The 14290-nt window shown below is 33.7% G+C and overlaps 2 protein-coding genes across 2 annotated transcripts; both read left to right on the top strand.

Annotated features, from left to right (window-relative positions):
* Positions 1–919: 919 nt before the first annotated feature.
* Positions 920–2701, top strand: LOC101205579 (uncharacterized acetyltransferase At3g50280). The gene has a single exon (XM_031883664.1). It carries the CDS (start codon positions 1201–1203, stop codon positions 2593–2595), a length of 1395 nt encoding a protein of 464 aa, XP_031739524.1. The 5' UTR covers positions 920–1200; the 3' UTR covers positions 2596–2701.
* Positions 2702–10171: 7470 nt separating this feature from the next.
* Positions 10172–14184, top strand: LOC101216164 (uncharacterized acetyltransferase At3g50280). Its single transcript, XM_011655817.2, has 2 exons — positions 10172–10511; positions 12551–14184. Exon 2 carries the CDS (start codon positions 12621–12623, stop codon positions 14001–14003), a length of 1383 nt encoding a protein of 460 aa, XP_011654119.1. The 5' UTR covers positions 10172–10511; positions 12551–12620; the 3' UTR covers positions 14004–14184.
* The last annotated feature ends 106 nt before the right edge of the window (positions 14185–14290 follow it).

Below are 14290 nucleotides of genomic sequence, written 5' to 3'. Positions count from 1 at the left end.
TAATAAGCCTAATTTAATAAAACAACTCAATATTAATTTACATACATAGCCAACACTTTAATTAGGCGTATTATTTAAATATGTCTTACAAAAATTTCCACTCTACAATTGAACTGTATTCTATTTCATTTCATATCCATTTCCTTGATATCTTCTTAAAATTTCTTACAAGATTTCCCTTTAGTATTTTACCATTTCGTTTTTATTTGTCTTCTAAAATTGAGTCTATATCCTACTCTCATCTTACAATGATTGATACAATTATTGAATTTCTAGCCAATCTTTTTTTAAAATCATTTTAAAAGATATTTCTTTGGTTTTTTTAATCATCATTGTAGAAAATTGATGATAACAAAAAAAGAAAATTGAGAGTGAAAATAATGTTTATACACTTGATTTTAAAAAAACAAAATCGTTACTAAATATGACTTTAAATTTAACCTATTTTATTTTAAAAAAAGAATAAACTTTCCAAAGTTTTCAATGATTTTTTATATCTTATTGATTGACAAAAAAATTTATAACAAAATGGTTATAACTTTCCAAAGATTTTATTTTTTTAAAAATACTATATTATTTCAAAGCTACATGTCCCCTCTAAAATCTTTGGAAAGGAAACAGTAATAAAAAAAAAAAAAAAATCCAATTACTCTTAAATCTGCCTACACAATTTCGGGGACATGTAGATTTGATAATAATGTGAATGAATATTGGTGTTTCAAAATATATACAAGTTTAAAACTAGCAATATTAAGTTTAAAACCAACAAGAAGTTTGCATTCAAAAAATGAACCTGAGTTGATTTTCAGAAGATGCTTCCCAATCAGATGATGATTCATTGGCCACGTCCGCCACAGGTAAGTGAAGGTGCTTCTTTTTTTTCTTTTATAATTTAAAGATGATGAAGGTGCTTCTTCCAGCAAATTTAAACATTCTTTTCTTTTTTTCTTTTATAATTTAGCAAAAATATTTATTGAAAAATACATAATTTTAGCAATTTTCTATCGAGATTTCCGTAAAATTAAGATATGATAGATATAAATAGATTGGTTGCATATTGAGAATATTAAATTTGTGGTATTTGTTTGGGTGGAGGAGAGTTGGCAAAGAAAATTTCAAGTAATTGAGAACCACATACATTAGAGATAACCTTGCATGTAACCCTATCTTGTTCATGTTCTTAGTATTCAACCCATAACTATGGCAGCCGCGAAACCCAAACATCCTCCACTCCGACAAATCTCCAATTGTTTCATCAAACCTAAACATCTTCCCCCAGAAACAAAGCAGCTCCCATACTATTTAGGCCCTTCTGAACTCGTTTTTCTGTCCATCCACTACATCTATAAAGGCCTTCTCTTTCACAAACCTCCCGACCATGGAGTCCATTTTATGGTTCCCCTTCTTCATCGCCTTAAAAACTCCCTCTCCACAGCTCTCTTTCATTTCTACCCACTTTCCGGCCGCCTTGCTACCGCTACCAATAATGGGGTTTATGTTGACTGCGTTAACAGCCCAGGAGCCAAGTTCATCCATGCCGCCCTTGACATTACAGTCTCCGACATTCTCTCCCCGCTTCATGTGCCTTCTTCACTCATCCAATCTCTCTTTGACCTCAACAAAATCGTCAACTACGATGGCCACACCTTACCTTTGCTATCCATTCAGGTAACTGAACTATTAGACGGTGTCTTCATCGCCTGTTCTTTCAACCATTCTCTTGGTGATGGAACTTCCTTTTGGAATTTCTTCAATATGTGGTCTGAGATTTTTCAAGCTCAGGGAGATGGAGATGGAGATGGAGATGGAGATGGAGATGGAGTTATTTCAATTTCACGACCACCCATTCTAGAGCGTTGGTTTCCTGATGGGTATGGTCCAACTATCAATCTCCCCCCATTTGTTCAGCTGGAACAATTTGAAGCACCCGAGTTAAGGAGGAGATTTTTCCACTTCTCAGCAGAATTAATTGCAAATCTGAAAGCAAAAGCCAATGCAGAGTGCAAAACTAAAGAAATCTCCTCCTTTCAATCACTGAGTGCACTTGTATGGAAAGCCATAACACGAGCTCGTTGCATAAAGCAGGATCAAAGTACCCGTTGTCATATGGCAGTAAATTACAGGGGAAGACTAAAACCTGCATTGCCTGAAAATTACTTAGGCAACATGATTACATCAGTGAAAGTGGATGCAGAAGCAGGGGAATTGGTTGAAACAGGGTTGGGTTGGGGTGCGTGGAAATTGCATGAAGCTGTGACGAACATCACAAACGAAATGATAAGAGAATCACTTGAGAAGTGGATTCAGTGTCCATTTACTCTTCGATGGAGTTCTGTTTCGAATCCATGTATTGTGCTCATAACGAGCTCGTCCAGATTCAATATGTATGGAACCAAATTTGGAATGGGAAAAGCGATGGGAGTTCTAAGTGGATATGGCAACACAATCGATGGTAAGGTTGTTGCTTATCCAGGATATGAAGGAGGAGGAAGTGTAGATCTAGAGATTTGCTTACAACCACAAACGATGGCAAATCTGGAGTCTGATTTGGAGTTCATGAATGCTATCTCTTCTCCACCTCACTTTCCTTCTTAATCATAAATTCATAACCAATCAATATTCCCAAATGGGGCAGTGTGGAGCTAATTTTATTTTATTAGAATTATTTGGATGTTGTTTTACATAGAAGATTATTTGTTTACATGGCAACTAAGATTAATTAAATATTTTTAGAAGAATATTTAATTAATTTTTGAATTTGGTAAAATTTAATAATAAGATTTAAAGAATTTAATTAATTATGTGTATATATATATACACTACAAGAAATCGGGAGTTTCTCGATGCAGGAAAACTCGTCGGAAAACATGACATCGATAGAAGCCGGTGTTTTCCGAGCATCTTGGTGCACGTCGGGGAAATGTAATTCTCCCGACACAGACACATTAGCATCAGAATTGGATGTAATGGGTCTAGGGTTCCTCCGACGCGGTGGGAGGTACGTCGGAAAATGGGCCACTATTCCCGATGTGGAAAGTGTAGCATCGGAAGAGGGTGGACAATTAATTGTCTCGTTTGGCCTTCCTCCAACGTGGTGCCATGTGCGTCAGGAAATGTGCACCTATTCCCGACGTCTACAGTGTTGCGTCAGAGGAAGGGCATATAATTAATTGTACATTACGCCTTCCTCCGACGTGGTGTCAACAACGTCGAAAATATGTTTCAGGATTTCCGACGTGTTACTAATCGCGTTGGAAATAGGTTCAGGGATTCTCGACGTGTCAGTAATTGCGTTGGGAATAGGGTGCTATTCCCGATGTTTTCGTTGTGCGTCGAGAGTTCTCCATCTTTTTAACTCCATTCTTTACAGAATGGAAACAAAAAAGAGAAATAAAACTGAGAGAGGAAGAGGGAGACCGAGAGGGAGATCAAGAAGAAGAGGCATTCATCGCCGTTGTCGTCCCCGTTACCATCGCCATCGTCATTGTCGTCCCCGTTACCATCGCCATCGTCATTGTCGTCCCCGTTGTCGTCGCCATCGGTAAGTGGTTTAGTTTAGTTATTGTTTTGTTTTAGTTAATTAGTTTTAGTGTTTAGATTTCAAATTAGTTTTAGGTTTCAAATTAGTTTTAGGATTTAGATTTTGAATTAGTTGTAGGTTTTAGTATTGAAATTGAATTTGAAATGTTTAGGATTTTGAATTAGTTGTAGGTTTTAGGAATTTGAATTTGAAGTGTTGAAGTTGAGATTGAAGATTTGAATGTTGAGATTGAAGTGTTGAAAATGAGATTAAAGATGAGTTTGAGTTCCTAACATGTGCATCGGGAGTTCCGCTACATCTTCTGATGCCATATTGACAACATCTTTCGAAGTTCATACAATGTCAGGAGATGTTTAGGAATTTTCGACCACAACTTTGTGCGTCGGAAATTTCTCTCCCCACACATTTGTCCCGACGTTTGTCCTGACGCATAGGCTTTTTCGATGCATTTCATATATCTCTCGACGATTTTATGCATCGGGAGAGCCCCCTTTCTTGTAATGAGAGCCCACGACCTTGGATTTGTTGGAATTTTTTGTCCTAAAACTCGTAGTTTGTAAATCATATTCTATTCAATAAAGTTGTTATTGAGAAATTAAATATTATAATCTTAAATCCAATAAATCAAAGTTCCAAGGCTATTTTTTGAATAAACTTGAACTTTATGTGTAAACATAAACGTGGATCAAGTTCGAGTATATAGCCTAAATAGTCTATAGTATATGAAATAAAGGTTGGGCGCCTTATTTTGAGAGACTATGGATGCGGCCCACTTTGTAGTACAAACGATGTGATCCTAATCGTTCATGTAGAGACATGAAAGTGGGGGCATCCTATGTAAAATGTTTACATAAGACTGAACCATGAATTAGTCATTTTTACGTTATAACACCGTTTACTGTTTAAAACTGACTATCTCAATTATTGATGACCTAGGTAACTTAGTCTTAATCCTGAGTTAACTATGAACTCCTGTTCATACGAGATTATCCTTAGATCTGCATAGGTGAGGGCAGCTCATCAGCGTTGGCCCAATAAGCCTCCCATTTCAGGGGTAAGATCGGGTGGATAGCTGGGAACATAGGGTACAAGATGGAATTCACTCCTACCCGCTTTAGGGTTAGTAGATAGGTTGCTCTCTTAAGCACTGAATCCAAGTCTTGAACAAGGGGCCCCACCCTCTCATTGGCCCGAGAGGGATTAAGTTTATAGGTTGAACCTTAAACCAATTGTTCAATAGTGGATTAGTGGGACTTAAGGAGCAAGATGTAATCTTGGGGGTAAAACGGTATTTTGACCCAGCCAAGGTTACGAGCAACCTGTGAAGGATTAACTTACTGATTATGGTTTTATCAAATGGACACAAATATATCTATAGTGAGGGGAGTGCAACTACGGGACTTTAGTGGAATGACCCGTTAGTTAACGAATGTTGATTAACTCGGTTTAAAAGAGTTTAGCTAGTTAATCTTGAATCGTTGGAGCCCATGATCTATAGGTCCATTAGGTTCCTCTGCTAGCTCATATGGATTAAACTTAGAACAGTGTGATGAAATAAGTCGAATTGTTCGAATAGGGAGAAGAAAGGAAAACCGACATATACAGTGATATAATCGTCGGTCTTCTAATTAGAAATAGAGCTTTATGTTTTACATACTATAAGTATGAATGCGGATTCATACTAAGAAGCTCGGAATTGGTCAAAAATAGTAAAAAGTCAAAATGTTGACTTTTGACTTTGAAAAGTCAAACTTTGACCGGCCTTATATTCAAATGTGATTTGAATTTTGGAAAAATGAATGCGGATTCATGCTCGGGAGGTTGGAATTAGTCAAGACGGACAAAATGGTAAAAAGTCAAAATATTGACTTTTGACTTAGAAAAGTCAAAGTTTGACTTTTGACTTAGAAAAGTCAAAGTTTGACTTTTGACTAGAAAAATCTAATGACCATTTTACCCTTGGACTAAGTTAGTGGGAAAATCCAACATTTTGTTGGATAATCCCACTAACTCTTAGTGGGATATGTGGCTATATGAGATATAGACACCTAGCCCACTAAGTTCCACTAATTGTTAGTGGAATATTAGGTGTTGAGATTTGGCAATTGAATTGCATGCATTTTTGCATGTAATTAGGCTATAAATAGAGATGTTTTCAAATGTTGAAGAACTTTTGCCTCTTTTATCATTTTCATAATCTCAACAAAAGAAAAAAGAAAGCTTCCAATCTCATTTTATCTCCATTACTTTCTACACCAAAATTGGGTCCCACAACCCGGTTCTTTGTCTAGAGGATAGCAGTTGAGTACTAGTGGTGGTCTCGGGTAGAATTGGTAAGAAGACATCAAACCTTTTGAAAGCTTCAAAGGTAATACTTCTTAAAACCCTAATTTGATTAGTTTATGGTTAGATGTTAATTATGGCAATTAGGGTAGAAATTCGATTCTTTTTCCGCTGTGCATGACTTAGTTCTATCAGGATTTTTCTTGAGTCTGTCATGTAGTGGCAAGAAATTTTTCTAGAGGTCTTTAATAAAGTCTCAAATATAATTGATGCACGCAAGAAAGCGTTGTAGTTGGGTCTTATCTTGAATTTCATCATGAAACTTATCCATAAAGTCCAATTACCTTTGGATAGGTTTGATGACCCCTGATCAATATCAAACTCGAGAAATCAGATTTTTGTTTGAAACCACAAGGTCATTTTTTTAAAGGGATAGTTGCAAATTTAGCAATTAAATTCAAATTAATTAAGTATAAAACAAAATTTGTCAAATTCTATCAATGATATAAGTCTATCACTGATAGACCATGTTGCAAATATTGGTCTATCACTTATATATTATATGAAGTCTATCAGCGATACAAGTCTATCAGTGATAGTTTTGCTATATTTGCAATTTTTTTTAAATGTTGCTATATCCTTAATTATTATTGCTAAAATAGTCATCCATTGCAATTTTCCCCTTTTTAATGATATTGATAAACATGTTTAAATGTTTAAAATGTTGATCAATGGTTTTGGAAAATATCAAAACGTCATCAATGTAAACAATTGTGAAGTCTTGATGTTTATTGAAAATGTCATTCATGATCTTTTGAAATTTTAAATGGGTATTCTTAAGACCGAATGACATAACATTCTATTCGTATTGGCTGAATGGAACAGTAAAGGTAGTTTTATAAATGTCATTGGGATTGATCATTTGAATCTGCCAAAATCCAGATTTAATATCAAATTTTGAAAAGATTTTTGCATTAGCGATACGCTTAAGCAAATCTTGTCGATTAGGAATAGGATACCTAATCCATTTGAGCACCTTATTAAGTGGTTTGTAGTCAATAACTAGGTGTGGGACACCCCTTTCTTTCTCAGCCTAATTGTTAATGTAAAAAGCCGCACAAGATCAAGGGCTTTTTTATGGGCTTATTAATCTTTCCTGTAGGAGATCAAATAGCTTCTTGACGCAGGTGTTAACTAAGTCCTTACTCATTCTGATGGGTCGAGCCTTTGTAGGAATTTGAGCTTTCAGAAAGTTTTCAACATAGGGTAGGTCTACTATGTGTTTCTTTCTGGCCCAAAAGGCATCATTTGGCAAATTGGAACAAATCTCGGAATTGATCCTTTTAAAGACCTATTGGATTTTCATTTGAACGGAAAGCTTATTGATTTCCTCATTGATTTTTCGACCCTTAATGTCATCATGAAGAAAAGCAATTTGCTTTTCTTTCTTTGATATTAGGTTGAGACTTTGGACAATCTCATTCTCCATTAAAGAAAGATATCTTTGAATTACATATTTACAAAATTAAAAAAATATGTGATTTCTTTGTCAAATTTATGAGAAGATAAACCCTTAAACTAAATGGGTAAATTTAGGTAAGGAATGGAGTACCCAAAATTACTTCCTCAGTAAGACACACTTCGTCTTTACCAATGTGTACCTTCGAAACTTTGTACTTGATTTGCACGACATTTTTATTAGCTGGAGAGTTTCCTTGGTAATCTCAAAGTACTTGGATGGAATTATCTCTTCTTGGATAACAAGGCATAAAAGCTCTCTACTAGCATATCCACTCTTTTCTCAAACTATTCGACCAACTCTATTGCTCTTAATTTAAATGTTTTTGTATAATCTTCTTTTCGAGATTGGTTCCTAACTTTGGGTCTCCTTTGAGCTTCCCTCTACCCCTTGTTTTTGCTTGTGTACCTATTGGAATGATGATGGTGCTACGAAGGTTTTCACCTGATGGAGATATTCTGATGCACCTATTTTCCCATTTCGTATTTTTTCTGAAAAAAATCGTATAGAATTATAATAACCTGTGTTTATAGTAATGATACTTTCCTTTAATTAGGATAATTAAGATGAGTTAGAATTATATCTAATTGAATTAATTATTAATAACTTATTGATCTAAAATTTAACGTTTTAATTTTTAATTAGAGGTCATATGGTTGTTGTTTTTTTATTTATTTATTGAAGAATTCAAAAAGTCACTTTGCCTAGCTTTAAGATTTTGCTTGTTGTTATGTCCGCCATTCTTTTTTTTCTTCTTATTATTCAATGTTCTTCTTATTTACTTCAAGATTCCAATTTGAAAAAGAAAGAGCTAGGGAGGAGATATGAGAGATTTGAGTTTTGAACAAAAAAAAGGAAAAACAAAATTAATTTTTAGGTTTATTTGATGAATATGTTGATTATATTTCTAGGCATGGGCGGATCTATTAAGGGGCTAGGGGCACCCGGTTTTTGTATTTTAATATTAGTTTTGAAGCGTTTAATTACAACATATTTTAAAGAATGCCTTTTATTAATATATTCTATCTTTAGTATAGTGGTTATGACATTTTTTGAAATTTCAAGGTCTCGAGCTCAAAACTCATACACTACAATTATTTTCTTTTTTTGGTTAATCAATGCCTCTACATATGATCTTCTGGATAGACCACTCTTCTAGGTTGGCTTGACAATATTTTTTAGGGTTTTTTTTTTTTGTCAGTTTTAGGAATATAATTAATCTAAGCTCTAATAAAAATAAAACTAGGATATAAGATTCAAGGACCAAAATAGAATTTTAACGGACGTTAAATTCACCATCAATATTAAGAAAATTGAAGGTATTAGGTCAATGGAACAAAAGCAGAAGGGGTTCTTGGGTCAATTTAAAGACATATTTTTTATATACAAAAAGGGTTTAATAGGTAGAGAATTTTCTGGTCTCATACTAATTTTATTTTTGTGGAACTTCTATCCCACTGCCCATAGCCTCTTCACTACAAAAAGAGATCAAACAAAATAAAAATTAAGAGTTGAAATTTAAGAAAAAAAGTAATGAAATACCGATAAATAAAATATTGAACATTTTCTTTCTCTCTATTTTGTAGGGAGAAGAAAAAAGCTAAAGGATTTTTTTTAACGATGATAAAAGAAAAAGAAAAGGTAAAAAATTATTAAAATTTTCCTACATTTTCTTTTCTTTCTCTCCATCTTTTAAAAAGAGAAGAAAAGAAAATAAGTATTCGAATCCCAAAGAAATTACTCGTTGCATGAGGTACAGATATTTGAGATTAAATCCTTATCAAATGCAACATCAAACTAAGCTTATTTCAACATGAGATTTGATTTACTTAACATAAATAAAGTAAAACAAAAAAGTAAAGACAATAAGATAATGAAAAGAATTTTCTTCCTAGCCACTCACTCTAACTAATTTTTTCTTAACAATTTTTTTTTTAAATGACAAAAGATCCATATTTGTAGTCGTGGTGTGCCAAAATTAATAAGAATAAAATCAAAATTGGATATTATGAGTAAATTAAATTTTGTTTTTTCCTTAAATAACATGAATTAGATATTATGAGACTTTGTAAAAAAATAAAAATGATTTCATTTTTTCTAAAATAAATATAAATAAGTTAAAAAAGATTTTATTATAACCAAATTAATTCCTTTTTTCTAAAGAGTAGAAATAAGTTTTAAAAAATATATTATTTAACGCTGAATAATTTCTTTTTCTTTTTTCCTAAAATGAGTAGATATGTTTAAAAGAACAACAAAATTATTATAAAAGAAAGATCCTAGTCATTATCAATATTCATTTTAAAAAGAAAATTGCAAAAAAGGTAGGATAAAATTAGTTGGCTGTACAATCCTAACATGTAAACAGAAATCAACTTCATATACTGTAAAAAATTCTTGTATGATTCTTTTCAACCTCTTGGTAGTCATCACTTGGACAACTTAGTTGAAAAGGAATAGCAGACTCTTCAACAATAGCCAAACCTCCTCCGTTAGTTTATGAGAGGATATTTGCAACCTTACTGGTTTAAGGTCTTCAAAATACAAGATCTCCCAAAATTATTCTGCTTCCTCAACTGCTTTCTGTTAGTTTTTACATTTTTTTTTTTAAAAGAATAATAGGTCAGTTGGTGCACCAAAACATCTTCGTCAAGAAAAACCATCTATTATTTATATCACAAAATGGAGCGAGAGAAAAAAAAAAACTCACAAAAGGTGAAAAAACGCGTTTTTGACTACGAAAGTTTTCGAATAATACTTTTGCGACAGTTATTTTATTTATTAAAATAAAAGAATTTTTAAATAAAAATTAAAGTTAATTAAAGTTTTTCCCCCAATTCCTCGTGCGAATCTCCAAATCTAAAACCCTAAAATCTTAACATTTTTCAAAATCCTCACGCGAAGAAGGCCATCTCCGGACGACGCCCGATCTCGTTGTCGTCCGCTCATGCCCGTCTCTTCACTCCAGCGTCGTCACAACCTCATCTACGAACGATCGGTAAGTCGTCTGTTCCTTCTTCCTTTCTCTCTCTCTTGGAAGGACAATATGGAGATGATGATGCAATCCAGTCGATCAATCTTGCTTCCAAATGTCTACAATACGAAGCAAGAGATCGATCTGATATAAAATTCGTTATTTCAGCAGTGACGCCACTTCAAAAATTGGAGGTAAACATTTAAATGTCTTAACTCAACTTGAAAATTTTATCAATAGTGTGGTTTGTCTGATTTCATTTGTTGAAAATCAGAAGTTTTCTCAAACTAGTTCAATTCTTCTGATGCATAATGCTGTTATACAATTAATTTATTTTTCTTCTTAAAAATTTTGATTTTCTATATTATTTGTTTGGCCTATTTCTCCTCTCTTCCCCAACATTCAATTATATACTTCTATTTATCTTGTAACAAATTTATAAAATCCTAGAATTTCTTGACGGTTGTATGTTGTACCGTCCTAGAGTTGCACTATTTCCAGAATCCATGGAGAGAAAACAGAAAAAAAAAAAAAAAAGTAGGGGAAAAAACTTATAACTGAAGAAGGGGCGTGAAGAAAGACAATAAATAAACTCAGTTGAGTAATAAAGGAAGTGATGATCTGAAAAACAAACGGACAATTTAAATTTGATTTATTTTTGCTTTTGGAATTTGAAAATGGAGGAAAAGAGAAAAAGAGAAGAAACCCAACTTCAAATATGGGGGATTAATTTTGATGGCCTTCAAGAAATTTCTAAAAAGTTAATGATAAAGAAGAGAGGGTGCTGTAGGCTTTTCAATGGATTTAAGAGAGATGATGAAAAAAAAAAAACTAAAAAAATAAAAATAAATAAATAAATAAAAGGAAATGATTGTTCATTGGCTTTTCAATGGACCATAGTTACACTTAAGGTAGTGTGTCATGTATTATAACGTTATGGTCATTCAAATGGTTCGTGTAACAGCGGAGCGACAAGGAGAACAGGAAAAATGGTAGTAATTGAGAAATTTGCAACAGAAAATAAATGTCATAATATATGAATTTGTTACACTCCATAATTGTCATCAATATTAAAACAATGACATTTTTGTTATAAAAAAATTGTCACGATTGCTCTATATTTGACAGGAACAAAATGTCGTCAATTTAAAAAATATGACATTTTTAAAAAAACTGTCACGATTGACATATCTTTGACATTTAAAAAATGTCATAATAAACGAATTTGCGACATCTTTTTAACTGTCATTAATATGCAAATAATGACAGTTATTTGTTGTCATAATATAAAATATGACGGTTATTTGTTATAATAAAATAGTAGTTAACGACATTTATTTTCTGTCATGAAAAAACTTATTGCGACAGTTTTCAAAAATTGTCATGGAAGGACTTTCCATAACTCCCGATACTATGACTGTAAATAACTGTCACAGATTTTATTCGTGACAAAAAAATAACTGTCGTTGTAGACCATTTTTGTTGTAGTGTTTGTATTCCCCTAGCTTTATTGAATATATTTATGGGAATGATGAGGGCCTTAAAAGTAGGGTGTCTACCTAGTGGAGATGCTTAGGTGGCCTACTGATCCATCAAGTATCCCTTTCTAAAAAAAGTCCTAAAATGATCTTTAAATATATGAAAAAAAATTGCAAATTAGATGTAATATAATCGTTATAAATTGAGAGTGTCTTCTTTTCAAAATTAATTTTAAATTAGATGTAATATAATCGTTATAAATTGGGAGTGTCTTCTTTTCAAAATTAATTTTATTAATGTAAGAAAAAGTTTGTTGAAATACCTAAAAATGGATTGTAATAACTTTGATAGGAAAGACTTATTTTAATTAACAAAAAAGCAAGGTTATATAGAATAATGATAAATGGGCATAATATAGAAGATGAAAAAAATTGAAATCACTAACAAACATGATGAAGAAGATAAATGACAAAAATATACTCGATTTGACCTAAAAAAGAAATAATAGAGAGAGAGTTTAGTTGAAATATTAGGAAGAAGATTAATGAAATTCAAAATACAATTTTGGAAATGGTCAAAAATAGAAAATTTAACCAATTTCTATATTTGAATGAATTGTGATTGTGAGGGCTATTGTCATTTATCTACCTCGCAATTATTACCCAGGATTTTAACACACTCCAATTGCACTTATTGAATTATTCACGGACGCTGTTAACTCTCCATTTCCCTTCTGTCAAACTATTTATTGCAGATCAGGCCTCTTTGAAATGGTGTAGTATCATAAATTAAGCTATTCCCCTTCTTGTTCTTCTTACTATCCAATGGAACCCAATCATCCTCAACTTCGACCAATCTCCCATTGCTTCATTACACATGAAAATCTTCCCCCACAATCAAACCAACCCTTCTACTTGGGCCCTTCTGAGCTCCTCCTGCTTTCCGTCCACTACAATCAGAAAGGCCTTCTCTTTCACAAACCCCCTCAGGCGGCCTTCAACCATGGAGATCTCTTTATGGTTACTCTTCTCCATCGCCTCAAAACCTCGCTCTCTGCCACTCTCTTTCATTTCTACCCACTTACCGGCCGCCTTGCTACCACTACCAATGGGATTTATGTTGATTGCATTAACAGCCCTGGCGCCAAGTTCATCCATGCCGCCCTTGACATTACAGTCTCTGACATTCTCTCCCCGCTTCATGTGCCTTCACTCGTCCAATCTTTCTTCGACCTCAACAAAGCCCTCAATTACGATGGCCAAACCTTGCCTTTGCTATCCATTCAGGTAACTGAATTATTGGATGGTGTCTTCATTGCCTGCTCTTTCAACCATTGTCTTGGCGATGGAACTTCCATTTGGAATTTCTTCAACACGTGGTCTGATGTCTTTCAAGCTCCATCGTCTGAAGACAGTTATGGAATTAATTCAATTTCACAACCACCCATTCTAGATCGGTGGTTTCCTGATGGGTACGATCCAGTTATCAATATCCCCTTTACAGATCCAAGTCAATTTATTAGCCGATTCGAAGTGCCCGAGTTAAGGAGGAGATTTTTCCACTTCTCAGCAAAATCAATTGCAGATTTGAAAGCAAAAGCCAACAAAGAGTGCAATACCAAAGATATTTCCTCCTTTCAAACGTTGACCGCACTTGTATGGCGAGCCATAACGCGAGCTCGTCGCATACCGCTGGATCAAAGCACCTGTTGCGTGATGTCAGCAAATTACAGAGGAAGACTAAAACCAGCGTTGCCTGAAAATTACTTAGGCAACATGATTACATCAGTGAAAGTGGATGCAAAAGTAGGGGAGTTGGTTGAAAGAGGGTTGGGTTGGGGTGCACGGAAATTGCACGAAGCTGTGAAGAACCTCACGTACGAAAAGATAAGAGAATCACTTGAGGAGTGGATCAAGTGCCCATATACTTATCAATGGGGTTCTATTTTGAATCCGAATATAATCAAGATGGGGGGCTGGTCCAAATTCAATGTGTATGGATCCGAATTCGGAATGGGGAAAGCAGTTGGAGTTCGAAGTGGATATGGCAACACATTCGACGGAAAGGTTATTGTTTATCCTGGGTGTGAAGGGGGAGGAAGTGTAGATTTAGAGATATGTTTGCTCCCACAAAATATGGCAAATTTGGAGTCTGATTTGGAGTTGATGAACGCTATATCTTCTTCTCCACCTCACTTCTCATGCTAATAATCCTCATCTATCAACCATTCAATGACAGGATGATCATTTTCTTCTGTTTTTCTAGAAAGTATTTTGTTATGGTTCACTTTTTTTTTGTTGTTGTAATAACATTTTATGTATATTACTTTGTTTAGGTTATTGTATAATGCAAAAGCTTAATATATCACTTCATAAACTCTAATCACAATTTTCCAACATTTCTCTATTCATAAAATTTAATATCATTTTAAAAACATTACAAGTATAGTTTATTTCTTATAGACTAATGATATGGTCGACTTAGTTTAAAAATA

The sequence above is a fragment of the Cucumis sativus genome, chromosome 4 (genome assembly GCF_000004075.3).
Source record: "Cucumis sativus cultivar 9930 chromosome 4, Cucumber_9930_V3, whole genome shotgun sequence".
NCBI lineage: Eukaryota > Viridiplantae > Streptophyta > Magnoliopsida > Cucurbitales > Cucurbitaceae > Cucumis > Cucumis sativus.
Note: the sequence above shows the minus strand (reverse complement) of the source record. Positions and strands in the feature narration are given on the sequence as shown.